The sequence below is a fragment of the Mya arenaria genome, chromosome 12, assembly GCF_026914265.1.
Source record: "Mya arenaria isolate MELC-2E11 chromosome 12, ASM2691426v1".
Classification (NCBI taxonomy): Eukaryota; Metazoa; Mollusca; class Bivalvia; order Myida; family Myidae; genus Mya; species Mya arenaria.
In genome coordinates this window covers 22,186,149-22,213,921 of record NC_069133.1, presented here as the reverse complement: position 1 = coordinate 22,213,921, position 27,773 = coordinate 22,186,149, and the positions used below count along the sequence as shown (strand labels likewise).

The following is a 27,773-nucleotide window of genomic DNA, read 5'->3' as shown; positions in this document are numbered from 1 at the left end:
CGAAACAATAGTTAATTGATTGTAGTATTGGTAAACCCTTAAAGTTAATTGATTGTAGTATTGGTAAACCCTTAAAGTTACTTGATTGTAGTTTGATTTTATTAACATCTTTTGATTTGTGTAGAATATTGGGCTGATTGTTCAGAAGTTTGTTAAGTTAACAAGGTTGTTAAGATCATCATTGTTAACTTTCAAATCTTTATTCATCTGGAACTTTCATGAACGCATTTGCGATCTTTAGTTTTTCTAACAAGGTTTAAAACAACTGTTTCAACTATACATGTTTTATTTCCATAAATGTGTATATCATATTATGATTTCACCTTTTAAAAAACAACAACAATGCTGTAAAATTTACCATCAGCATTTTTTTTTTTAAGACTTTGTACAATAAAGAAACATTGTTAACAATAACAGTGATTTGTTATTTTATATTTTTAACATGCTTATATATTAAGCATGCTTATAAAACAGCCTTAACAGATGTCTTGAACATTAGAAATACTGCATATCACAATTGTGTCCATGTTAGTTTAAGAGCTGTGAAGATTTTAAAGTTAACAATGACATTGTCGTTAACTAATCAAAGTTCTAAGCTATCAGCCAAATGTGTTAACTTCATTGATTTCCTTAACAATCTGCTCAATTGCACTTCTGAAAATTTGTTAATTCTTTTACATTGCTCAAGTCACAATCACATCTTGGCACAAACAGACTTTGTCGATAATAGTAATAGTTCTGTTTCCTTCATTATCACAATTAGCAGCTACGGCTTACAGAACGAGGTTAGAAGGGGGAAAAAAGCAACCATGACCAAAGCCTTGACCAGTAACAATGAATATTATGAATACTAATTGGTATTGATAGCTGGACGCTATGCCTGATTGTTGTTGTCTGTCACTTTGCCGATTTCTGTCACTTGGCAGCTGTCTGTGATTTGGCTGTCTGTTGACCAAGAAGTGCATGAAATAAGCTTGGTTATACATGTGGTAGCCCACAGTGCAGCTGGTTTTGTTAAGACTGTGTGTAAACAAAAGGGCAAGGGTGAACTCTTTTTTCTGTCAAACATTTATCAAGTCTAAAACTTGATTTTTTGGGGTGAGAGAGGTTGTTGGGAAAAGAGGGGGGGGGGGACTTTTTATTTAAAAACGCCAACAGACTATCCATGGGCGCCCACCCTGGTGACTAAGAGTTCTAGTCATGAAAGGGGGTTGGGTATAGTTCACAGACATAAAGTAGCCCTGCAGGTTAGACCTACCCTGGTTCTTTATTGTGAGACAGCGTATATTGCACGGTCACAATGAACCCTCCCACGTTTAAATTCCTTTCTGTCATCAAGCATCTTATGGTGATTTTTCATCTTAAGGGGAATAATTGAATTTTAAACATAAATATCAAGCAAACAACAGATATTCATGAAACAAAAACTGAAAATTTTGGTTTGAAATTATTCAAGCAGTGGGGATTCTGTAACGTTATCAAAGCCTATCAATATTTGAAGAGCAATGAGATATTCTATGCAAACTTATTTTAGACAATATGAATAAGTTTTCAAAAAAACAACACACAACTTCAAAGTTTGCTTAGTGAATACTGACCCAAGGGTTTTCCTTCAAGAAAGCCATTGATTTTTCCAATGATAATTTCTGCCAGAGAAATGTTTATATGAAAGCAGAAAAGAAATAACAAGGTATGCATCCATGATAAACAATGATAGATAGACTTGTTTCATGTCATGAAAGTTATCAGGCGTATCAAAAAAATGTTTTTTGTCTGGTTTCATGACCTACTGTACCTTTTTTTTTTCTACCCTAATTCTTTTCATCGCCATCTGACAGTCTTTTTTTATCGTTTATTTTTCTCTTTTTGGTACTACTTTTTTTGAAGTTTCTTGGTTTGGGAAGATGCATAAATGTATTGTTTGAATAGAGCTCTCTAGTGAACGTTAAAAAAACCCCATACCTACCCTATTGTTTGGGGGATAGAAATTAGAAACAAACAATTTTATCTTTTTGGCCTAATAATAACATTCTTTCTTTTTCTTTACAGGTTGGTAATTGAATTCTTTCCATACCTACAGTACACTCAACGAGTTAGACCCACTTTCCGTTTCCCTCAGCGGATTTTTGCTATCGCGGCCAACACAATGATTTTATCGACTGTCCGCGTTCCTCGGAGTTTGAATTTAAGGCCCTCAGAGGGTGATCAGTCGACCGAAGAATAACGAACTCGGCGTTACTCGGAGGGGTTAACTCCGCGAAACTCGGCAGACACTAGATAAGAATCTACGCTAAAGTTGTATTTATTTTATTAAAATTTTCAACCGATTACGATGGCTCCAGTAAATTGCTATTATTCTTTTTCCTCTGCCCCGTTTTGCATGAAGTTAGCTTACCACATGAATGCAGTCGTATTTCACTAGTTTCACATGATAAACACATTTCTTCCATGCTTCCGAGAAATTCTAGGTTACACATTCGGAAAATCAGGAGGTCAAACACGCGTTCAAAGTTCACAGTGCATGGTTTTGAAGGCCTTCTTGCCTCGTTTTCTGTGGAAAATTCCATGAAACGTTATAGCTATTTTTAACCACCAATAATAAATAGTATATTCTACATTGTATTGATCACGCGCTTGACGTCAGAGGTCATGGTTCAGAAACGTGTAAATAGTCTGCTGCTTTATGATGCAATAACTTAGTGGATATACTTTAATGATTCAATGTTTATAATTCAAGACAATATTCAATTGGCGTTTACGGACATAAATACAAATTAAACGTTGGTACATGTAAGAATCTTTTACGCTTTAATAACAATGTGCGTAAGCATAAAAATAAAAAACTTCTAAACAAGAATGATTTCTTGCTTATCTGATTATACTCAAAGTTCCGCCGCGGGGTCATAAAATCGGACGATTCTCAACGCTACTTTCATATTAAACTTGGCGGTAAGCCAGCCACTCGGAGAAACTCAGGGGGATTTTAGCGAGGGCAACAGATTTACCCTCGGAGGAAACCCGCGAACATCGACTTTATCCCTCGGAGTGAGCGAGGAAAGTGGGTCTAACTCGTTGAGTGTACTGTACTTACCTTTGTTTTGGGGCGTTGAAATTATATCATTCTTTTTCTTTACAGGTTGGCAATTGAATTCCTTCCATACCAGTCCTTCTTACCGTTGTTTTGGGGCATTGGAATTTGAAACAAACAATTTTATCTTTTTGGCCTCATTATAATATTCTTTCTTTTTCTTTTCAGGTTGGTAATTGAATTCCTTTCCAAGGAGCCATTTCAGGATTTTCTAGAAAGTTATTATTTTAAACGATACCTACAATGGAAACTTTTGGAAGGGTATGTCTTAAATCATGTTTGTTTGTCGATTTCTTTTTGGAATATGTGGTTTTCATTTTAATCATCCATGTAGATTTAAAGCAGTTAAAAAGTAATTGTTAACGAAGATCTTTGTGTAAGGCCAAATGAAAGTAATGTTGTGGTTATTGTTTCCCATCCTACCCCAATTATTGTTTTGGTAATTTTTTTTATAAAAACATAAAAAATATTGAATATGATTGGAAATTTAATCCATGTAATACTTTTAATTGAACAAGGTTTTACAGTTTAATAGCGTACAGTTTGCTTTTATTGAGAAACTTTCTTGGCAACATTGATTTCACAATGTGTATGATTTTTTTTTTATATATTATCAATTTTTAACTGGAATTCTTCATCTTTATATAAGGTATGTTGTAATATGCTCATTGAAAAGATGGTCACTCTATTTTCCATCAAGCCAAGCACTTATGAAAAAGCGCACATTCCACTATAATCTCTTTGATCTTAAATTTATGCCTTTATTTACAATCACAGTCAACCAGTCACGAAGAACACGTTCCGGATGTATCGAGTGCTGGGGAAAGGCGGTTTTGGAGAGGTGTGTGCGTGCCAGGTGCGCGCAACAGGGAAAATGTACGCCTGCAAAAAGCTCGAAAAGAAACGCATCAAGAAACGGAACGGAGAAGCCATGGCCCTAAATGAGAAACAAATACTTCAGAAAATCAACTCAAGATTTGTAGTAAGTGAAGAATAAGCTACATATATAAAGTCAAAGAAAAAAAGGGTTGGTTGTGATAGCTTTGGTGTCAGCGCCATCATCGTGCAAAACTTAAACATAAGTCAAAACACCTTTTATGATATTCAAATGAAACTTGGTACACATGTTTGTTTAAACATTATATATTTTACAATGATTGTAAAGAAAGTTATGATAATTTTCACTAAGTCACTCTCATTGGCACGGTGTTGCGCAAGCGTGTGGTCTTGTGTTGTGGGGAAAACTGGAGAAAACCCACTTGTCCAGCTTGGTGACCACTAACCAAACTCACATGCGCCCAGACTGGAAATTGAACTCAGGTCACCTGGTTAAGAAGCGAGTGCGCTAACCGGACAACTACTTGGTACACATGTTGCCAGAGACAATACCCACTTCGAGGGCTTAAGGCAAGAATGTTGTTAAACCTTCAATTTCTATATTGAGTTAAAACTGTCTTGCACTAAACAGGGACATGTATAGCAGGGAGCATAACTCTGGCTTAAATTATAACTGAGATGCCCTTTATTCGACTGAATTTTTTTTTGTCTATAGTTTAATAGTAGCCAAAAGTTATTTCAATCTAATATATATTCTTGTATTGCAGGTAAGTTTAGCCTATGCATTTGAAACAAAGGACGCTCTATGCCTCGTGTTGACGATAATGAACGGCGGGGATCTGAAGTTTCATATACACAACATGGGGGTCCCCGGATTTGAGGAAGAACGCGCCATATTTTATGCAGCTGAAATCACCCTAGGGCTATCGAATTTACATAGTGAAAGAATTGTGTATAGGTAAGACATTGAGCAGTGGTTGAAATAAGCACAAGCCCGCAAGCCCAGCATGGGTAAATCCTTTTTCAGGCTTGCTCATATGATTATTAGGTCTCCAGCTAGTATTTGCGAAGGGTAGTGTGCTAGGTCAGAAAGGGCACTTTTAATGTGCATTGAATGAGCCTAAATGGGGCACTTGGAAGGTTCAATGTTTAACTCTTAATCGTGTAACTACTTTCAATACGTACAGTTTGTTATGAATACCTTAGCTGTTATCTTCATTTTAGTGTCAAAATTATGTATATTTATTATTTAATATTTATTTTATTTATACTAATGTCTGAAAATTGACCCTGTCAATCAAAAGGGCACAACAGGGTGTAGTAAAAAAGCAGCAGGGTGCTGGAGAAAGGTCAGCAGCTTGCCCCACCCTGCTATTTAGGCCTAGCTGGAGCACTGATTATGATTAATTTGATATAGCAGGGCTTGTTGAAATGTTTCGATTCCAAGCGAAAGTGTATTATTCACGGTTTGTTCATTTATTCTGAAAGTCTCATTTCGATGACTGATAAATTGTCACTTAAAATAATTTCAACTGTTATGTGCAATTTTAAAAGACTATTCTAAAAGGGACTGATTATGTATTCTCGTCAGACATCAATTTTTTTTTTTTGTATGTGAATTGTGGACAAAATGCTCGTTTCAATTATATAATATCATCAGACGTTGCAATTAGAGCTCTTTTGTTAATAATTTCTTTAAAAAAATGTTCTAGAAATTGGTTTAATTTCTTAAAAAAAAATGTTAAAGAAATTGGTCTGTTTTGCCAAAAGGTGATAGTAATGCTATCGAAAATTGAATCATTTGGTGCTTGGATTTACAAACCTGTTTAAGCTATACTTGTTTGTTTTTAAATATGTGAACACTTCATCAAATATTTCAGACGCTTAGACGTTAATCACACAGTTAACTTTAACAAAGTTCTGGAATATCGTGCCATTGTGTTTTAACTGTCTATTTTCTTCTTTCAGAGACCTTAAGCCAGAAAACATTTTATTGGATGATAATGGTGAGTTTTCCATTTTAAATCTTCGATAACATTCTAAATAATCAAACTTTTTAAAGCTGCACTCTCTCCCATTGACAGACACTGTTTTGACTTTTCTTTTAATTTTTGTCTCAGAATCAGCATAATTTTTGGCATAATTTTTGGCATAAATGCCTTCAATTTAGGCATAAAAGATAGCTCCCAATAAAACAGATCTCAATATTTTGGAAAACTGCCAAAAAACGTGTTTTTCTTATAGGGTTGGTAACGCTTAAAGCCATAAAACTTCAATTTTCAAACTTAAACTGCGATCTGATCTTTTGTGAGCAGTCTTATATCACTGGTTTCCAGACATTGACGCAAAAATTGGCTTCTTCCAAGACAAAAAATATAGCAGCTTTAAGATACCAGATGATGTGGAATAATTTTAATTATGTGAATTTTGGATGCCAAGTGACTGTATTATTTTGTAAACATTTCACAGCAATTTATGTGCAGAGAAAAAATATGTGAACATTATACTCAAACTTTGATGTTTTTATCACCCAAAAGTTGAATAAAATTCCTTATAAGAAACCCATAAAGAAGTAATGAAGAATTTCTGCTTGAAAAAAATGTGTAGTTTATTGTTGTGGAAGTTATAAAGGCCCACAAATAAATGGTTCTAAAATTAGTATTTTGAAATAACACAAGTATTTAAAAAGAATCCCAACTTTGTGAAAGCAATGCAAACAATTCCAAGTGTATGGTCAGTGCTCCCTCCCCTCCCCCATCCCCCAGAATATCTCATGTGGTTTAAGGTGTATAGTAATAACCTGTGTATGTGTTTCAGGTCATGTACGGATATCTGACCTAGGTCTAGCAGTGGAAATCCCAGATGGGGAGTTGATCAAGGGCCGTGTGGGCACCGTCGGATATATGGGTGAGTGAAGTAGGTCTAGCAGTAGAAATACCAGATGGGGTTGTGATCAAAGGCTGTTGGGCACGGTCTTATACATGGCTGAATAATCATCACAGTTTTTGCCATCTTTTCCATTTAGTACAGTTCTTTGAATATGGGCAAAGTGGTTTAAAGTTGCAATTCAATTCTATAAAAAAATAATTTTACTTCTGCTTATTTTCAAATAGAATTTTATCGCCCTATTTATTATTATTTCTTTCTTATTTCTTTCTCCTTTTAAAAAGCCATGAGGAGGTTACACACTACTAAATGTTTGCCTTATACATTTCAATGCAAACAGGCAACACTTTAGATTGGAATAAATGCCATTTCTAGCATTTAACCTATATGAAAACCATACATTTCCTTTAAATTCATTCAAACCAAATTGATTTAGACAATGAAAAAGGTGTGTTACATTACTCCTTAGAAAATTCACTCACTTTAACATTTTGCACTGTTAATTTTTCAAGGAATCCATATTGCATCAGACTGGAAGACAGCCAAGTTCTGGTCCAGCAAAAATTATTTAATCTCTGAAATATTTATGATCGTTTATCTTTCCAAGTGCAGGTATTTGATTGAAATTAAAGAACACCCATAAATTATATGCACTACTCAGACTTAAAACAGATTTTCAATCTGAAATGTTTTCAATTATAGAAATAAGAAGGGATCCTGGACCACATCCTGGTACTTAGCATTTAGTTATGACATACCTAAACAGATATTTTTATATTATTCACTGCATAAATGATATTGTCATTATGAAATAACGTATTATATATTTATAGCACCGGAGGTGGTCAAGAATGAAAAATACACGTTTAGCCCTGACTGGTGGGGGCTCGGCTGCCTCATATACGAGATGATCGAGGGCAAGGTAATATTGACCTATTCAACTTTTTTTTGGCAAGGATTGTGTTCAAAGTATTTTAACGTAATATAATACATATCCTAGCAGTATACAGTAACTGCATTCAAAAACATAAAGTTTCCAAAATAGCTCCAGAAATAGAAATTTTAATTGCCATTTGCTCACCTGTTTCCTATCCGATCTCGGATAATACCAATAGCTAGGGGTGGAATTAAAAGGGAATAATTCTTTTTTAATCCTTTAAACACAGTTAAGGTAAGCTTAACATCAGTGCCATGAGTGAAATATTCACTTTTGTTGTTCACAAGGTGAAATGTATTGTGATCTTACATGAAAATAAACAATTTTTCTTTTTATTATACGCATAAAAAGGATATTTAATTGCAGTTTTTTCTGGAAAGCCTGCTGAATTATATGGAACGTAACTTCATTTCGAAAATGATATCGTTGAAAATGTGTCCTAGCTCTGGACTTGTTGAAGTCTGATTTGGTTGGAGAACAAGCTAAAATTTCAAAACAGTGAAAAATAAAAATGTTATTTCACTGTTTTAAACAGTGAAATATCAATTTTATTTCACTGATGAATTTCCCTAAACCACCAGAAAGCATATAATAAAATTATGTTATTCTGAAAATAGCCATATGCTATGCCGAAGTACCCCTTGATTTGTTGTGGTGTTAAACAATAATGGCAAACAATATTTATTATCTGATTGTCTGAAGACTGTTTAAGACGAAGTTTCTTATCATACCCAGTGACTTTCAGCTAGTCTATCATGTATAATGCTTGTTTGTTGAAGTTTCCTGATATTGTGGTTTTTGGCTGTCAGGGAAACTAATGCACACAGTGGAAACCCACTTGTCTGTCTTGTTGACCACAAACCAACCTCATTGGGGTCATGTACTCAATGTGATGAGGTTTTTGAAATGGCAAAACATCATAAATATGTCCTTCAGGACATCCATTAAGAATTTGATACTGGAAGTATGAACTTCCTTACCATTTATATTGGAAGTTTTTCACTGAAATGTGGAACTTTTAAGTCTCGCAAATGCAGCAATTTGTTCCACTATATTACAACTATCATGTTAAAAATTAAAATAGAAATCAACTCTATCATTCCAACTTCACAATTTTTTATTATAATAATTCATGTTACTTCAAGACTGATTTAAAATGTCACCATAAAAATAACATTGACACCAGATTTTGATATTTTGAACTTCCAAGCCTTCAACTTCGGATGTTTTATAAAAGAAAGTAGGGAATTTTTTGTACTTCAAAGGTATCGATTTTAGAAGTTTTAGCCCATATCTAGGAAGAAGTATATTTCCAAACTTCCTTTAACGGAAGCCCTGCTATCCTTGCTCACTTAAGCTTGCAGGGAAAATGCTGTCATGAATTCTTAAACTTAACATGAAATAAAACACCAATCAAAAGTTCACTTAAATAAAGTGTAAATGAAAAACACTTACAAATGTATAACTCAGACTTAACACCATGGATATCTCCTGCAGGCCCCATTCCGAGCGCGTAAAGAGAAGGTCAAGCGCGAGGAGGTTGACCGAAGAGTAAAGGAAGACCAGGAAACATACTCCTCAAAGTTCTCTGAAGACTGTAGAAGTATATGTACTCAGGTAAGCTCAGTTACTGCTTGGGAGGAAATCTAAATTATAGTTACTTTCATATTTACATGAAAACATAATTTTCAAATCTTCATACACATGTATACTCTTTAAAGGTTTTGTTTGTGTGCATAGCAGAAACAAACTGTCTCAATTTTACTTTAGTTTGAATGAATAAATGTTACAAATTTTTCTGATTTTCTTGAGAATTTAAACTATATCACCATATTTTCAGTTGTTAGAAAAGGACCCTCGTAAGCGGCTAGGCTGCGGAGAAGCTGGGTCTAAGGACGTGAAGCAGCATATATTCTTCAAAAATATCAACTTCAAACGCTTACAAGCGGGTGTGCTTGACCCTCCGTTCATTCCTGATGTAAGGTTTTCCTAGATACAAGAAAAATTGTTCAAAAGTGTTAACTTTTTATTTCGGATCTTATTTGCTTAACTGAGTAACAATGTAAATACAAATGTACATGTGTATTTTTAAGTTTGAATTAGGAATAAAGCGATAGATAGTTGTTGGAAATCAATCATTTGCTCCTCAAGTCAGTGTTAATCGATTGCGATTTAAAAAAAAAGGAGAAGATATTTGGTAGCAATAAAATCATTAATATAGAGATATTTTTCTCGAAACTTGTTAGTTAGTAAGTATTAGGGAATGAAGTATTTCAGCCTGAAAAGGATTTATCGATGATTTCTTTATATTTAGAGCAAATATGACAATCTTTTGTCAAATGTCAATTTGTAGCAATATTTTAAGATAATTGCTTCTTTTACATGCATATCAAGGATAAACTTATCATTTTCCTATTTACTTACTTGCCATGTATATTGCAGCCACGTGCTGTGTACTGTAAGGATGTGTTAGACATTGAGCAGTTCTCAACGGTGAAGGGCGTGAACCTGGACCCAAGTGACGACACATTCTACGGCAAATTCAACTCAGGCTGCGTCTCCATACCCTGGCAGAATGAGGTCAGAAAGAGGCAAATTTGAACACATTAAAACATGGTCATTTAGCTTGAAACAATTTGAGCTCATCTGAGGTTTTTTTATTAGGAAGAAAACACACATTGTCTTAGCCTTGGCAAGATTTTCTGAACTGGCGGCGATATCTTGTAAAATGTTTAACCTTTGACACATTTCAAAAACTTTTCCAAGATATTCAAAGATATTAATTTGAAGTATGCACTTGCATATCAAGGTCATAATTCTGACTTTAATATTATTGTAGAGTTATTGAAGAGTTATGCCTCTTGACCGACAAACAAAATCAGATGAGTATTCACTCTGAGAACTCTTGTATGTTGCTATCTAAATATTAGAAGATTGTCATAATCACTTGATGAAGAGCATTTTTCTTGTATAAATATGAATCAAGATTTTCTGAATATAATGTACTAGTCCGTCTTGGTGACTTCCTGCTGAACTTAACATCATCTAGACCAGGAACTGTACCCTGATGCATTGGTAGGAAGAGATTGCACTGATTTGATAAAAGTAAACATCGTCAGTTTATGTGTGACTGAAAAAACACCGTTACATGGTTTTGGGCTATTTGATGTGGGGGTTTTTGTGTTTTTTTTTTTGTTTTACATATTTAACAAGATAAAACTTCTCCATCACAAAGTACTTCTCCAGTTTATCAATTTTGCTCTCTTACAGATGATAGAGACGGAATGTTATAAGGAACTGAATATTTTTGGCGAAGACGATGCCCCAACTCCAGATTTATTGGAGGATCCACCCCCTGCCCCCCAACGGAGTAGCTTCCTAGACAGACTCTTCAGGCGCAGAGTAAGTATACACTCCACTCTCCTTCATCCCAGAAGGGATTGGGGTATCTCTCCTTCATCTTCGAGAAGGGCAAAGGGGCTCTCCTTCACCCAACAAGGAATAATGGGCTCTCTACTTCACCACACAATGACTAATGGGCTCTCTACTTCACCACCCAATGACTAAGGGGCTCTCTACTTCACCACCCAATGACTAAGGGGCTCTCTACTTCACCACACAATGACTAATGGGCTCTCTACTTCACCACCCAATGACTAAGGGGCTCTCTTCTTCACCACACAATGACTAAGGGGCTCACTACTTCACCACACCATGACTAATGGGCTCTCTACTTTACCACACAATGACTAAGGGGCTCTCTACTTCACCACACAATGACTAATGGGCTCTCTACTTCACCACACAATGACTAAGGGGCTCTCTACTTCACCACCCAATGACTAAGGGGCTCTCTACTTCACCACACAATGACTAATGGGCTCTCTACTTCACCACACAATGACTATGGGGCTCTCTCCTTCACCATACAAGGGATAAGGGTATCTTTACTTCACCACACAAGGGATAAGGGACTCTCAGCTTCACCTAACAAGGGCTCTTTACTTCACCCCACAAGAGCCAAGGGGCTCTCGCCTTCACCAGACAAGGCTAAGGGGCTCTCTACTTCACCACACAAGGGATAAGGGACTCTCTACGTCACCCCACAAGGGCGAAGGGCTCTCTCCTTTTTTCTGAGAGGTGTTGAGAGTATTGGTGGGTGAAGTATTGTGTTTTGAGTCTGTGTGTTTTTGCAGCTTACTATTAACCATTGGCCAAACTACCCAGATAAAAAAAATAACAGCATTTATTTTAGGCTTTTCGAAGAGCAGTAAAAAAAATATTTTCACTGATCTTATAAAATCTGGTTTCCATATTGCTTGACAAAAGTAATGTAGTGTTCACTGTGACAGGTAAAAAAGAATAGGGTTGACTTTACCCGAAATGACTAAACAACCTTATTTCTTTCTATAGCGAAATAGGTACAGAAAATATGTTGGATTTTGGTGTGCACTGCTTTTACAAATATAGCTTACTGAATGATAATGAAATAAAAAAGATATCCTCTATATATTTGCATTTAACCCTTTGGACTGTATTTTGTATTTTTGCTGGAGCTGATGTAGTTGAATCCATGCATATTGTACATTGTGAATTTGGAGTGTTTAGGATACATGCATGGTCGTATGATTCAGTTTTTTTTTTCTTCAAATATGTTTTAACCTTCAAATGTACATTCGAAACCCTTTGGCTCAATAGCGCTTGGCTCGATTTCCTGGTTGGTTCAAACTTGATAAAAAGGACCGATTTTGATTAACTGTTAGTAAGCATTTCCACTTGGCTCGATATTTGCAAGGCTCAAAGTAATTTGGCCAGTCCCTGGAATATCGAGCCAACAGGTTTCGAAAGTATAATCAACGGGTCGGTATTCAATTACAAAGTTAGTTCTAACTTAAGTTTATGAGTAGAATCTTAAGTGTTTTGATTGGTCTGTAAAAATAACTGGCCAATTGACTGAATAGATTCACTGAGGTCATATCTAAGAATATGAGTGTTTTGATTGGACTGTAAAAATAATTGACCAATTGACTGAATAGAATCACTGAGGTGTATCTAAGGATATAAGTGTTTTGATTGGATGGTTAAAATAACTGGCCAATTGACTGAATGGAATCATATGAGTGTTTTGATTGGTCTGTTAAAATAACTGGTCAATTGACTGAATAGAATCACTGAGGTCATATCTAAGAATATGAGTGTTTTGATTGGACTGTAAAAATAATTGACCAATTGACTGAATAGAATCACTGAGGTGTATCTAAGGATATAAGTGTTTTGATTGGACGGTTAAAATAACTGGCCAATTGACTGAATGGAATCACCAAGGAATATCTAAAGAAAAGGATAAGACTATTGTATACTGTCCCATATCTGAATAACTGTTCAAAATATAGAATAGTAAGAATGAAAATTAACATTGCTGGTTCGTTTATTGTTTGAAATATCATCAAGGGAACTGATGAGGAATGTTGTTTTTTTCGAAAATAATTTTGTGCTAAGCATTCCAGTTTGAAATGTCTCAAAAATGTCTTATTAAGATGATGTGTTTGCTTCCCAAATGTAGCATTTCTTACCATTATTGCACAGTGCTCCTTTCCTAAACATTACTGGCAACACTTTAAAAAACAGTTTGTAGCCTTTCTTGCATACATGCCATATTTCCCCGCAGGAGAAAATCCCACAGATTTTTGCTCCATTCCCCAGCAAGGGATGAATACCCCTCAAAATTAAAAAAAAAAATTAAATAAAAAATAGAAAAAATGTAAAAAATGAATTCTAGATTGCTTTGTTCAATTCATTTTGTAACGACATGTATTCTTTGTACATTTGTTTTTTAGTTTAAGAAACGCTAATTCAATTATAATGCTTATAAAGTTAAAATTCTCAAAAGCGTGATATACATCGTATGTGACCCCTGGTGACTGATGTGAGAACCCCTTTGAAGTCACATGATTCCTTACCCAGATTATGGCATGTATGATCTTGTGAATTCTGCTTGTTAACCATACCATGTGTTTCAACACTCTGCCCATGAAAGCTTACATAACTTGTTTGTTTCTATAGGCTGGATGCCTTTCAAGCTGTTGTAGACGAACTTCACACAATTAGGTACTTGAAATATATTGTAATCTTGTACCATCATTCGCTATTTCTGCCATATATGGATTCTCAAATCAGCTTATACCAAAAAGCACTGACTTCTGACTACATTCATGCTTTAGCCCACTGACTTCTATGCTTAAATCTCCCTATGCTTAAATCTCCATATTTTGTATATACATGTTGGGGTCTCTTTATCAGGGATGTGATTTGTTCGCCGATTTCCACAAAACTAATGGCTCGAGGGACAATTTTTTTTTTTTTTTTTTTTTTTTTTTTTTTTATATTTTCACTCGTATCAGAAAGTCAACTGGTTTCGATTGGTTTTTACTTCATTCTTTAATGAAAGTATTGACACTCCGTTTCATTTAAACTTGATGTCAGCAGAGCCCTCAAAAGGGCTTCTTAAAAGCCATTTTGCTTTTTCGGCATGGTGCTTCACCTCCTTTAACCCCCGTTACGGGGTTAGAGGGCCCCTGTGCCCCATTGCTTCAGCCTGTATTTGCCTGGCCAATCACATCCCTGATAATGGAAATGCATGTCTGTGAATGCCCAATTATACGCGCTCTACCAAGTACCACTGTATACATGTAATAACGGTTGAGAAATCAAAATGAAAAATCAAACTTCATGTTTTGGTGTCTTACAAAATTCATTTTTAGTTTGTCTGTTTTTCAAGGATTAAAAATTGAGGTATTGTTTAAAAGCCTCAATGTCAGTGATGACATCATCGTTATCGTTGTTGTGCAAAATCTAAATCATTAGACATTGCTCCTAAACCTATCAAAATATTCAGATGAAACTTGGTATACATGTTGGCAAAGACAATTTGACAAGACTTGTGTTGGTGTTCACTAGGCGGCACTCTTCGTCTACACATATGATTTAAAAAACTGAGAAATATTCTTATGTGATTTCTGAAACATATTTTTTCTTTTCTATTAAATTTTTCAATTGTTCAATGTTAAAGTAAGTGGAATACAACATTGACCAGATTGTTCCAAACTTTGCTTAAGTTAACATTGCTGTTAACAGTATTTATTTAGAGAGAAAAGTTGGACATATCTTTTGAGATATGCTCATATATTTAAAAAAACCCACAAACAGCGAAAAAAAGTCGTTTTAAACCTTGTTAGAAATTCTGCAGATTAATATTGAGATCATGAAAGTTCCAGAGCAAAATACATTTGAATGTTAACAATGATGTCATTAACACATTGTTGACTTTATCAAGCTTCTGAACAATTGGCCCATTGTTTGTCAAGTATCTGTTTAAAAATTAATGCAGGTATCAATTTCCCATTTCCATTGGTAGGAGTAGAGAGCATATCCCATTGTGCATGCAGCTTTATTCCATGTTTAGTGTAGTGATGTAACATACTAACACTAATAAACTTTATTTCAGGTTAGCGTTGTATTGCTTAATTGAGAATTTTTTAGAAAATATTTTCTTGCGGAAAATGTGGGTTTTGTTAACTGTTTTACAAATACAAGAATCAAGATACAAGAATTTTTATTAAAAGTCAGTTATATGATAACAAGACACATTAGCTTAATGAGCTATTTTCTGACCTACTGATGAGGTATCCTCAACAGTTAAATGCCAATGAAAAAATCAAAATTTGTGTATGATTTTTAGCAGGCCTGTTTATTAAAGACGGTATTGTCATAGTCGGCGTCATTGTTCAATTCATTAACCTATGGCATGACTTTAAAACCACTTTTTGAAATAAAACTTGGTACTCATGTTGCACTAGACAGTATGCACATTTACAGTAAGACCTGTAACTCTGGCTGTAATAATTGTTCAGTTATGCCCCTCTTTCGACTAAACAAACAACAGACAAGTGTTAGCCTTCTGCTCGGCGGTGCTTTTTTTAGTTCTTAGTTGTGACGCCTAGCTACGCTGATTTAAATCTTAAAACAATGAAAGAATGGTAAATCTGTGATGTACATTGGGAATCAAATTAACTTGGTCTCTGAACTTTAATCACCAAGCTCTGATTTCTATCTTTGTTTTAGTATTAATGTAGTTATTTCTCCTTTTATTTTTTTTTGTTTTGTAGAATCAAGTTTAAGTAATGAACATGGCTAAAGAAAATAACGTTGTAGGGCATAAGTTTGTTGTTGTTTTTAAATGGGGCCCTATTTGTACATAACATGATTCAGGGTCATGTCGAATGCTTTTCATATTCAAAATATAAATCATATTAACATAAGAAATTTTAATGTACTTGACTGCATTATTACTTGAAATTGGTGCATTCATACCTGTAAAAGTTGGTGTGTTCATACCTGTATAATTTGGTGCCTTCTAACCTGTTTACATGTACATATTTCAGCCCCGGGATGCTCAGTCCTGAAAATGCGGGTCCCAATGCTCAGTGTTCATACGGAACCGAAAATCCCTGTCTCTCCACCAATCGGACAAGGGCAATCACTCCGGCACTTGACAAGGGGAACTAACTCTATGCTGTAAAAATGTCTTAATGTATGAGATTTATTAACTCTTGGACTCTGTTTTTTGAGCTATTGAGCAACTTTGCAGCGAGTTTCCTCATTTTAGAAAGTGACTTACTATAGCTGATGAAATTTGCAAAAATGAATGTTAAGTGTTATGGGTATATGTGTGTAACAAATAAGATCAGGTGGAAGAAAAATAGTGTCAAATATTATGGTGCAAACTTCCCTCCAAGAGAAAGATTGGCATCTGTGTTGGATAAGAATTCTGACATTGCGATTGCGCAATCGAGGCTATTGCGATTGCGCAATCGAGGATATTGCGCAATCGAGGATTATCCTTACATGGAAGCTTGGATAGAGATACTTAAGAATCTGAAGGATATCAAAAAAAAGACATGATGACCAGGATCTATTGTGTTTTTAAGGGTAGCATCAACACAGAAATCAGCCATTATTTGTTACCTCGAGAGAAAAGGGGGATTTTTTTTTCATGTAACAAAAGACATCCATTTTTCTCATGGACTTGACATACTTCAAGAAGGAAATTGGAGATGCAGCTATTTTAAGGCAATCTGTTGGATGGATTTGTATCTGTTAGTGCTATGAGTTCTTACAATTGTTCTTTTGAGCTTGATATTAACCTTTTAAAGGGGCTAGACACCAGATGATACAATTGCAAGAAAAAAAGAAAAACTTACATAAAATTGACATTGTTGTGTACAACGCATTAAAACTTACATACTGATGTATCACATCGCTAAAAACACACACGCTTTTTTCGCAGTTTTTGTGCATTTTTCCAATTCGTGATTACCTAAGGTCGCCTACAACGTGAATTCCAGTTAGTTAAAAAATGGCATCGTAATATTTATCATAAACAGAAAATATGAATTAAAGTGGGATACCATTATGCGCTATTTAAAATGGGGAAACACAGATGAGACAGCAACATGATTGTTCCGTTTATTATTTAATCAGATTATCGGCCTCCTACTAGCTTGTTTTGACAATTCTAGGCTTGTTTTGGGGAATTACTGTATTTGCCAGTTTTTGTACCATCTGGTGTCTGGCCTCTTTAATGGTGTACAAATCATACTGACCCGCTGTTTTCATTTTCTAAATGCTTATACGGAAAAAAAATCCAACTAATTACTGTTAATGAAATAATTTCGCCAATTGAATGCGAAACAGTATTTTGGTCCGTACATGTTATTGTTTTTTTTTTCGGAATGCTGATGGTGTTAAAATAAACAGGAATCTCATTTATATGTATGTTTTAAATGTTGTTACATATAAAAATGTATTTAATGTTAACACTTACATTGAAATGAATTTCAGGTCGATATGAAATTAATTTTTAAAAAAGTGTTAATAAATTAGAGAATGTATAAAAGATTTTTACGACTATTTGTAACAGACATAGCGTCAGAATGGTTCTTGGACAGAATAAATGAATATTAGAATTAAGCTTTAGAAAAAAATACATTAACTTATTCATGTTTAATGTTGCATTCATTGTTTTGCTATACGACTACTTACATGTACAATTATTTATATATATATATATATACATGAAAATTGTGTTCATGTTGACTTCTTCCATCAAAAGCAGCTTTTGTACTGTAGGATATAATGTAGAAGACTTAGCAAGAATTGGAAATAGCTGTTTGCGAATTCTGTTGCAAAAATGTAGTTATTAGCGAAGTTGTTTCTTAGCCATAGGAAACGCTTTTTGACACCCTACTTTACTGTTGGGTATGTATTACTTTTATAAATGAGCTTTTATCTTCTTTCTTTAAGTTCCTATCCTTGAATTGTACAGAAGTGTAAATATTCTCGGCACATTTTGTGTTCATTTTGAACTCCGATTAAGAGTCAAATTTATAAAAAAAATGAAGGTATTAAGTGTTACAATAAAAATCGATATAAAAAAATGAGTTTCATGATACTTTGATTTTAAATTATTATACCATATATTTACCTGCAACAAGCTAGACAAAATCATGTTTTTGTTTTGTAAAGACTCGAGAAGCATAATGTTAAAGAGCTAGGATATGGTCAGAATTTGTATCAGAGCTAGGATATGGTCAGAATTTGTTTAGGAGCTAGGATATGGTCAGAATTTGTATCAGAGCTAGGATATGGTCAGAATTTGTATCAGAGCTAGGATATGGTCAGAACTTGTATCAGAGCTAGGATATGGTCAGAATTTGTATCAGAGCTAGGATATGGTCAGAATTTGTTTAGGAGCTAGGATATGGTCAGAATTTGTATCAGAGCTAGGATATGGTCAGAATTTGTTTAGGAGCTAGGAAATGGTCAGAATTTGATAAGGAGCTAGGATATGGTCAGAATTTGATAAAGAGCTAGAAAATGGTCAGAATTTGTTAAAGAGCTAGGATATGGTCAGAATTTATTATGGCGCTAGGATATGGTCAGAAACACAAATTAATTTAAATTCCATGCAGCGTAACTTCCCTTTGCTGACAATAATCACTGCATCACGCATACGATATGACAATAATCAAGAGCAGGTTATGAAAATCATGAAATGTTGTTTTATTTGAAATATTTTTTAGTTTTTATATTTAAAACATTTAATATTTTAAAAATTAAAATATGAATTCCTGGTACTAGGATGAGATAGAGTAAAAGTAAATTTGTTAAAAAGTGAATAGCTAAAATATACCTATTTTTCGTACATGATGGCAGAGATCTGCTTGTCAAGGGACATCACTGCATAGAGTATTGGAATGAATTTAGGTCTTTTTAGTCTATAGTTAGTTTCTAGTAGCTGACAACTATTGTTCGCTTTGATGGTGCTGAATATCAAATAGCATTTTCAGAAATGAAAAAATACCGAAATAGTCAAATGTTAGAGAGAATAAAACACATTGATGATCGAAGCAATACTGATCATTTTAGTTGTTTGATGCATTTATAGGGTTTATAAAGTCATTGTTTAGTTTTACGTTTGTTTTTGTTATGAGGAGGTCAGTTGAAGTATATTATATATAACCTCGCTGAATCATTTGAGATGCTTAAGTTTGTCAAGTAATTTCTTACTTTGTTTTTATTTAATTTTTGAGGGAAATTTAATGTCACCATGGCAACACTTCAAATAGTTTTATAGAATACAGAGCAACAATCCATTCCAAAAGAATATAATCATATTAGTTATAACAAGAAATTATCTTTCTTCATTGTACACATAATGACTTCTTTATTTCAATGTAAACACAAAGTCAAGCATCTGTAATGATTTTGGTGCGGGTCGCAAACAATTTCTGCCTCAGACTTGTGTATACAATCATTTGTTTTGTTGTTTTAATACTCTCTGACAGAAAATCCACTGTCATCTCATTTCGAAAACGTTTTGTCATCCGTCACCCGTTTTCTTCAGTTTACAGACTCGAAGCAAAAGTGTGCTAGCTTCTTTTGTACAGTTAGGTAGATAGTTCACTTTTGTTCTTGCCATTATACATATAGTTTTGTTTTTGCCAATTTAGTTCTTCGGAGACGAACAGAATCCCCACCCCAAGGACAAAAGCTCTACCCCAACAAATTTTGGCATATGTGAACTTAACCTCCCAATATAATATTCTTCATTTCTTGCCACATTCAAAGGTTATTTACGATATGTATATATTGTAATCTATATAAAGGATTTCCCATGAGTGGTCATACAATTCGGTATTGGTTAAAATGAATTTTCTATTATTAATTCCATTAAAATAACCTGTTGCTAAATTGATTATTTACAGCGCTAAATACATGAAATGTTGCTATGTTGCGCACACATTTTCAACCCTTTTCACTTACAACATAAGATCAAAAGTAATATATATAAAATTGTATAATGATGTTAACTTTTCTCTGGTGACATATATTATAATGTAAATGGTTTTATTAAAATTTTACAACATTTTTTGGCACAGAAACAAAATAAAACTGTATAAGTTTTTTATTCGATTGCAGAATTTTGTTGGGGGGATTTTTTCCCAGGGAGTGGTGGATTTGTTATACACATGTAGCATGTAGTACTTTGAATATATCGAAATATCCACTTGATCATTTCAGAAAACCTAAGCAGGTCTTAAACACATTCGTATTTTGTTTACTTTTGTGTTTTATTGTTTAAAAGGTAAACGAAATATCAGAAAAATATTTTACAATGCTGTGAACTGGATTTTGATAAGGTGGAGTCAAACCATTTTTGCATCAATCACTTAATTTGTATCAAAGCATTTCTAGTGTAATAATTCCAATTGCCCAGTAATATACACAAAGTGAATAACAAGAGTGACAAAACACTACCTGCGTCTATTTGAATGTCTCTTAAAACCAACTCAATTCACTGATGAAAGCGAAAAAGCATTATCTGCTTCTTTATTTCAATGTCACTGAACTATTTCAATTAACTGATGAAAGCAATAAAGCATTATCTGCTTCTATTTTGAATATCAGTTAGAACTATTTCTATTCACTGGTGAAAAAAAGCATTATCTACTTCTTTATCTTAAATGTCACTGAACTATTTCAATTCACAGATGAAAGCGAAAAAAGCTGTATCTGCTTCTATTTTGTATGTCAGTTGGAAGAATTTTAATCCACCCCTTAAAAGAATGTAAATTCCTTGCATACCAACATGAGGGGAAAAGATAAAAAGTTGTAAGCGACATTAGATAAAGGCGCAGATATCACTTTTTCCCTTTAACCCCTTCGAGAGTTACATTAGATAAAGAAGCAGACAGAATCCCTTTGCGTGTGACCCTCCCTCGAACCATTCATGTACAGGTCATCATAAAATTGAAGAACTTGCTCAAAATTTGCTCACCGTAATGACCAAGTTTGACAGTTTTGCTGATTTCATGAAGTGAATTTTTGTCATCTTTGTAACTAAAGACATTTCAATCTTCTAATGTAAACATTTGACTAGAAATTCTCTTTACTACATATGTAAACTGGTTTTGTTGATTTTAATTGCATGGTCCCTTCTGTACATAATAGGGCTGTTTTTACTTGGAATACATGTATATTAATTTGTGTATGTAAATGATAGGATTTAGATGGATTTAGAAGTTTGATTACTTGCAATGCTAAGAAAAGTCTAGTCCATATATACCAGCAGACAACAGAACAAACTGACCAGTGGAAAACATATCACTGTTTACAAATCAAACTTTTACATGTATAAAAGAATAAAAGAAATGACGAGTAATGCAGATTCAATCTGGGCACATTACTAGCATGTTCGTTTTGGCCATATGTACATGACGATGTATGATATTTGAATATTGCCTTAAATTCTCCTTTATATCAGGGACCACAATACAGAAGCGTTTTAAGTTGAAGTAATACCTTTTCTTCAAATAACACATGACATTTCCTTATGCTTTTCCAGGGAAAGAAAGAGAACTCATGAAGTTTAGACTGGTGCAAAAGTTGCTAAATTTAGTCTGGTACAAAGCTCAGAAAGTTAACACTGGTTCAAAATTTGGACTGGTACAAACAAGGCAAGTTTAGACTGGTGCAAAACTTGGGCAAGTTTGGACTGGTGCAATACTCTTCGAGTATAGACTGGTACAAATCAAGTCAAATTTAGACTGGTGCAAAACTTGGCATATTGGGACTGGTGCAATACTCTTCGAGTATAGACTGGTGCAAATCAAGGCAAGTTTAGACTGGTGCAAAACTTGGCAAATTTGGACTGGTGCATTCCTCTGCAAGTATAGACTGGTGTTTGTTCTGTTGTCTGGCTGTTTCAGTCATGTCTGTGTTTAGCGTGTAGATGATATTGTTATGCCATTCATTTTTATTCATGTCACTTATGAATTTTAATTATGATTAACACAGTTGACATTTTGTCAGTCTTTAATGAACTGTTCACACAGTTAGGAAAAGAAAACATGTATGTTTTTGCTATTAAATTAAAACATGGCAGATTCTATGCCATTGAGACAATAAATTGTGTATGTGTTCATTGTTTCAAAGGATGACGGCGAAAAGATTCTAACTGCTTGTTAATCTAATGTGACTTAGAACTTTTTCGTCCTGTCATCAAGCAAGTATAACAATGTCTCATCTAATGTTTGATTTTCTTTGAAGCATATCTCTTTTATTAAACTTTTATTTGGCTGGAAAAATAGATAAAAGTCAACACAGCGGTACCCAATGTTTAAAAACATGAATGTCTCTAAATGAAATATATTTTGTGATTTTGTCGCATAAATTTTATGTTTATGAATCTGTTTTGGGCACACGGTTACGAACAGTCTCGAGGCTGCGTTCATTCTCAATATTGTTTATTTTAATTTTTTTGTTAATTTTCTTCTTTCAGAGAGGATGCTGGTGAAAAATGCTGTATATATAATTACTAGTGTATTTGAACATCATACACACACATTCTGTAAAATAAATGACTTATTTAAAAAAAATAGTTTTCTGAGTTTGAGTCTAGACTTTGACTTGAGACTGTTCATTTTATCGCCCCCTGGAGTTCATTTTGTAGGTCATTTTAAGATGAGAAATGTAGAATGATGATTAGATGTTATGTCTTTAGACTTTTTAACATTGACTTTGTGTGGTGCTCGATTGTTTTTTTAATTGTCTTATCCCTATAGCTATTGGCAATACTTATTTGCTAGCTGGCGTGTACATACAACATGTAATTTGTTATTAAATGTCTGCCAAGACTGGATTTGCATGGTCTTGTCCAGTCGAAATATGCTCTTTATTTATTACCCGTTCTTTTGATAAAACCTGACTGAAAATTGATGTGTAAATTTCATACTTTTAAAGAAATCATTAACACCAAGTTGAACCTTACAGATTTACAATCAGTAGTGATAACCCCTCTTGGTTTTCAAACTCCATGCAGCAGTTACTTCCCCTTACAGTGATCAAAATTAATAGTAATCTTCAAGCCTGAATCAAACCAGTAATAGTATTCATAAAAGATCTTAAATTCATTTCCGAACTGTAGTCATTTTCTAAAATTAAGTGTCCTACTCATCATACGCCAAAATAAATTAATAAATCCTAAAATACTTAATTTTCATTGATTTTATTAAAAATATACTTTTATGTTGAAGATGCTGATACTTTTCTTTTAGTTTAACTATGAAAACTTCAGAAAATCTACTTCAGTTCAGAAATGACTTTTGAGCGTTAAATTAACTTGCATAATAAAAAAAACTACATGCAAAAATAAACCAGTGCATAAATAACCCCAGAAAAAACCATTTTAAAGGATATTGCTCATGTTTTTGGACTTTTTTTGCTTGATGATAATAATAATTTGTAAACAGTCTAATAATATAATTTTTTAAATCAATGATATCGAAATTGATGAAAAAAATACATTTAAATTAAAAAGAAAACACCCTCGTTTTAGTTGCGAGCAAACCCATGCCGATAGAGTCAAGACAAAAATAGAAAGCTTACAACAAAACCACTTGCCCACAAAGACTCTAACATAAACTGAGGGATAATTTAACCTTTACACATTTTCTTGAACAGCGTTACTAATGCTACAATATTTAAAACTATATCAACATTTGTTGACAGGTTCCAGCCATCAGTTTGTAAGTTTTAACTCTCCGAATGATTTACCACACTTTATTTTGTCAATAAAAAATATAGTAAGCACATTTATGGCATAGATTCTGCCCATCACTTTACGTATGTCCCTGAGCACTCTTAATAAGCAGAGTAGGTTTATGACCTAAGATATCTTTTTAAAACAGGACCCTGATCCGTTATATAACTTCTATTGATCCATTTTGACATATTTGCAAAAAGAAATTGGAAATTTAAAAAATGTTTTTGAAGTTTTTTAGACATACTGATAAGAAAATCCAATGATATTGCTAAGAAAAAAGCAATTTATCTCTTTAACTTGCATGTTCTATGAGTATTATGTTGTTTTTAATGCATTTAAACTATATCAGTCTTGGAGGTTTGTGAATGGTTGATTTTAATTATTTTCATGGATAAATTGTTGATAAAATCACTGTATGCATCATGATAAAGAAGCACATATTTGTTGTTGAGGTGTCATATTGTTAGATTTTTATACAATTCATGAAAAACTTTCTTCACCAGTTTTGAGGAACATTTGATATGTAGTCTTTATTAGATACGGTACTAAATGTTTGTTATGATATTACGCTTAACTACCGTATTTGTTCTAATAGATGAACAGGGCTTGACGTTGTGTCAAAATTAACCCCCAGTGTGCTTATTATGAACCAAATATTCTTTGTTTTTTATAACTAATCATAATACCAAATGTTAGCTTTACGAAGAAGTAAGCAGGTGCGCTGAAAATAATGGCAGCAAATAGGATGTTCTCAGAGAAATAGGATGCAGTTTTACGAACTTTGAGCTAAGTTTAGCACTTTTCAAGTCTCAAAATCAGACAAAATACCAACAATTTCACAGCCCCTGTGTGTCTATTAGGGCATGTACATTTATAGAGACAAAAAAACAAATACGGTATGTGTAGAAAAGGTTCATCAGTATGAGAAACATAAGTGTACTATGTAACACATGCCACTGATAAATTACCAGCCATTGTTAATGTGTTGTCAAACTTGTCATCGTGTGTCCACAGGTGGCAAAATTGACCAGAAATAGTGAACAAAAAAACGATTTCACAATTTCTGGTTGACACTGCCACCTGTGCGTGTATCATGTATGTAAAACATTGCAATTAAATCGTGTACCATGTGTTATTTATTTGTTAATGTACTATTTGTTGATGCGCATAGGGCCAATTGTTCAGAACTTTGTTAGAGTTAACAACATGGTTAACATCATCGTTGTTAACTTTCAAATTTTTACTGCTCTGGAAGTTTAATGGATACGCTTGTGATCTGCTGTATTTCTAACAAGACTTGAGACATCTGTCTCACTTGTACTTGTTTATACTAAAAAATGTGATCACATATTTCACGTTTAAAAGTTAACAACGATGTCGTTAATCCCATTGTTAACATTCAAAAAGTTGTGAACAATCGACCCAATGTTGTCTTTGCAGAAATAAATGTTGGAGTTCGACCATGCATTCTCAGGGACCTCTGTATGGGCTGTTGGAAACTATTGTTATAATGGAAAATACCGTTAAAATAAATTAGCTTACATAAGCTTACATCTGTGAAGATGTTGTGCCATCTTGATGAAAGAACTCAATAACAGCTTCTGTTTATTTAGCAGTTATAGGGTTCTTGCTCTAGGTTGATAATTGGTTCATCTGCAAGCATTTTCAGGCTACTGAAATGAATTTATTACTTATTTCAAGCCGCAAGAGCCACTAGGAATTGCTTTTAACGGGTTTAAAACGTAATTGATTTTAATCAGGTGAAGTGGTAGATATAAATTGTGGCTGGCCAGTAAGTTGGTAGTGAACAAAATATAAAGTAGACCACTAAAAAACCCGTAAGATTGCTTGTATGTTCTAACACAAAATAAATGGTTATGCAACTGTGTGGCATCGATCCATTTATTATTGTAAATACATACTTACGATTTTTAACCATAACATAAACTGCAAAACAATGTACGGATGTAATAGGCCAATGACACATACAGCGGTTTCTGATTATTTGTCCCCCCTTGATATTACCTCAACAAAAGGATTTTATTCACTTTAAACTCATAGAGACGGAGCAATTCATATGATATGCCAGGGGCACATACAGGGGTCTGTGAATGTGTTGCCATGGTTATGTGCATGTTCAAACTCACCTTGGACATGTTTTCAAGATCAATAGTATGTTTTATTAATATTATTTATGAATAAAAATGTGTATAAAGTGTTATTTTTCTTTCCTTCTTCCTAAAACTATTAGCGTTGAAAAAGTTCCATTGTGATTAAAACAAATTCAATAAACCTCAACTGGTTAATTCTTTGGTTTGGTAAATGTTAACCAAATTTAGTGATTGGTCAATATTTATCAAATTATCTAATTCCTTTTATGGGCACGAGCTGTGGATAACTTTTGTCTTAAATAAGATTAAATAGATTTGTAAACACCATGTGCACCACGTGCAGTCCTAGATCTTTTGTTTTTGGTAGACATTTACTTGACACAGTAAGAAATACACCATGTATACATAAAGAAAATAATCAAGAATGCTGAAATACGAGTAGCAATCATGACCAAGCTGATAAACATTATTTTTGAAATCTCTGTTATACAATGGACATGGTGTCTCATACATTTACAATTCCATCAACATACTGTTTAGTTGCAGGGGCTGCAGTTAATGTCATCATACATGGCCAAAAAATTCAGGGGGCTGCAGTAAGTTTTATAGCAAGATTTCAGGGGGCTGCAGTAAGTTTTATAGCAAGATTTCAGGGGGCTGCAGTAAGTTTTATAGCAAGATTTCAGGGGGCTGCAGTAAGTTTTATAGCAAGATTTCAGGGGGCTGCAGTTAGTTTTATAGCAAGATTTCAGGGGGCTGCAGTAAGTTTTATAGCAAGATTTCAGGGGGCTGCAGTTAGTTTCATGGCAAAGATTTCAGGGGGCTGATGTAAGTTTCATGGCAAGTTTTCCAAGGGCTGCAGAAAGTTTCATGGCGAGATTTCTAAGGGCTGCAGTAAAGTTTTATTGCTAGATTTTAATGGGCTGCAGTAAGTTTCATGGCAAGATTTCAAAGGGCTGCAGTAAGTTTCATGGCAAGATTTCAAAGGGCTGCAGTAAGTTTCATGGCAAGATTTCAAAGGGCTGCAGTAAGTTTCATGTGCAAGATTTCAAAGGGCTGCAGTTAGTTTCATGGCAAGATTTCAAAGGGCTGCAGTAAGTTTCATGGCAAGATTTCAAAGGGCTGCAGTTAGTTTCATGTGCAAGATTTCAAAGGGCTGCAGTAAGTTTCATGGCAAGATTTCAAAGGGCTGCAGTAAGTTTCATGTGCAAGATTTCAAAGGGCTGCAGTAAGTTTCATGGCATGATTTCAAAGGGCTGCAGTTAGTTTCATGGCAAGATTTCAAAGGGCTGCAGTAAGTTTCATGTGCAAGATTTCAAAGGGCTGCAGTAAGTTTCATGGCAAGATTTCAAAGGGCTGCAGTAAGTTTCATGGCAAGGTTTCAAAGGGCTGCAGTAAGTTTCATGGCAAGATTTCAAAGGGCTGCAGTAAGTTTCATGGCAAGATTTCAAAGGGCTGCAGTAAGTTTCATGGCAAGATTTCAAAGGGCTGCAGTTAGTTTCATGGCAAGATTTCAAAGGGCTGCAGTTAGTTTCATGGCAAGATTTCAAAGGGCTGCAGTTAGTTTCATGGCAAGATTTCAAAGGGCTGCAGTAAGTTTCATGTGCAAGATTTCAAAGGGCTGCAGTTAGTTTCATGGCAAGATTTCAAAGGGCTGCAGTTAGTATCATGGCAAGATTTCAAAGGGCTGCAGTAAGTTTCATGTGCAAAATTTCTAAGGGCTGCAGTTAGTATCATGGCAAGATTTCA

The 27,773-nt window shown here is 34.2% G+C and overlaps 1 protein-coding gene across 2 annotated transcripts in view; it reads left to right on the top strand.

Annotated features, from left to right (window-relative positions):
* Positions 1 to 26,134, top strand: part of LOC128210368 (G protein-coupled receptor kinase 5-like) — a 60,490-nt gene extending 34,356 nt beyond the window's left edge. Inside the window, exons 6-17 of one of the 2 annotated variants that reach the window (XM_052914682.1) lie at positions 3,257 to 3,349; positions 3,866 to 4,070; positions 4,693 to 4,883; positions 5,894 to 5,931; positions 6,743 to 6,832; positions 7,645 to 7,733; positions 9,246 to 9,365; positions 9,589 to 9,726; positions 10,191 to 10,328; positions 11,019 to 11,150; positions 13,812 to 13,856; positions 16,190 to 26,134. In XM_052914682.1, the coding sequence (XP_052770642.1) occupies positions 3,257 to 3,349; positions 3,866 to 4,070; positions 4,693 to 4,883; positions 5,894 to 5,931; positions 6,743 to 6,832; positions 7,645 to 7,733; positions 9,246 to 9,365; positions 9,589 to 9,726; positions 10,191 to 10,328; positions 11,019 to 11,150; positions 13,812 to 13,856 (1,279 nt within the window). In that variant the 3' untranslated portion in view covers positions 16,190 to 26,134. The remainder of the gene's footprint in view (positions 1 to 3,256; positions 3,350 to 3,865; positions 4,071 to 4,692; positions 4,884 to 5,893; positions 5,932 to 6,742; positions 6,833 to 7,644; positions 7,734 to 9,245; positions 9,366 to 9,588; positions 9,727 to 10,190; positions 10,329 to 11,018; positions 11,151 to 13,811; positions 13,857 to 16,189) is intronic. The other variant, XM_052914683.1, reaches the window with a different exon arrangement.
* Positions 26,135 to 27,773: the final 1,639 nt, after the last annotated feature.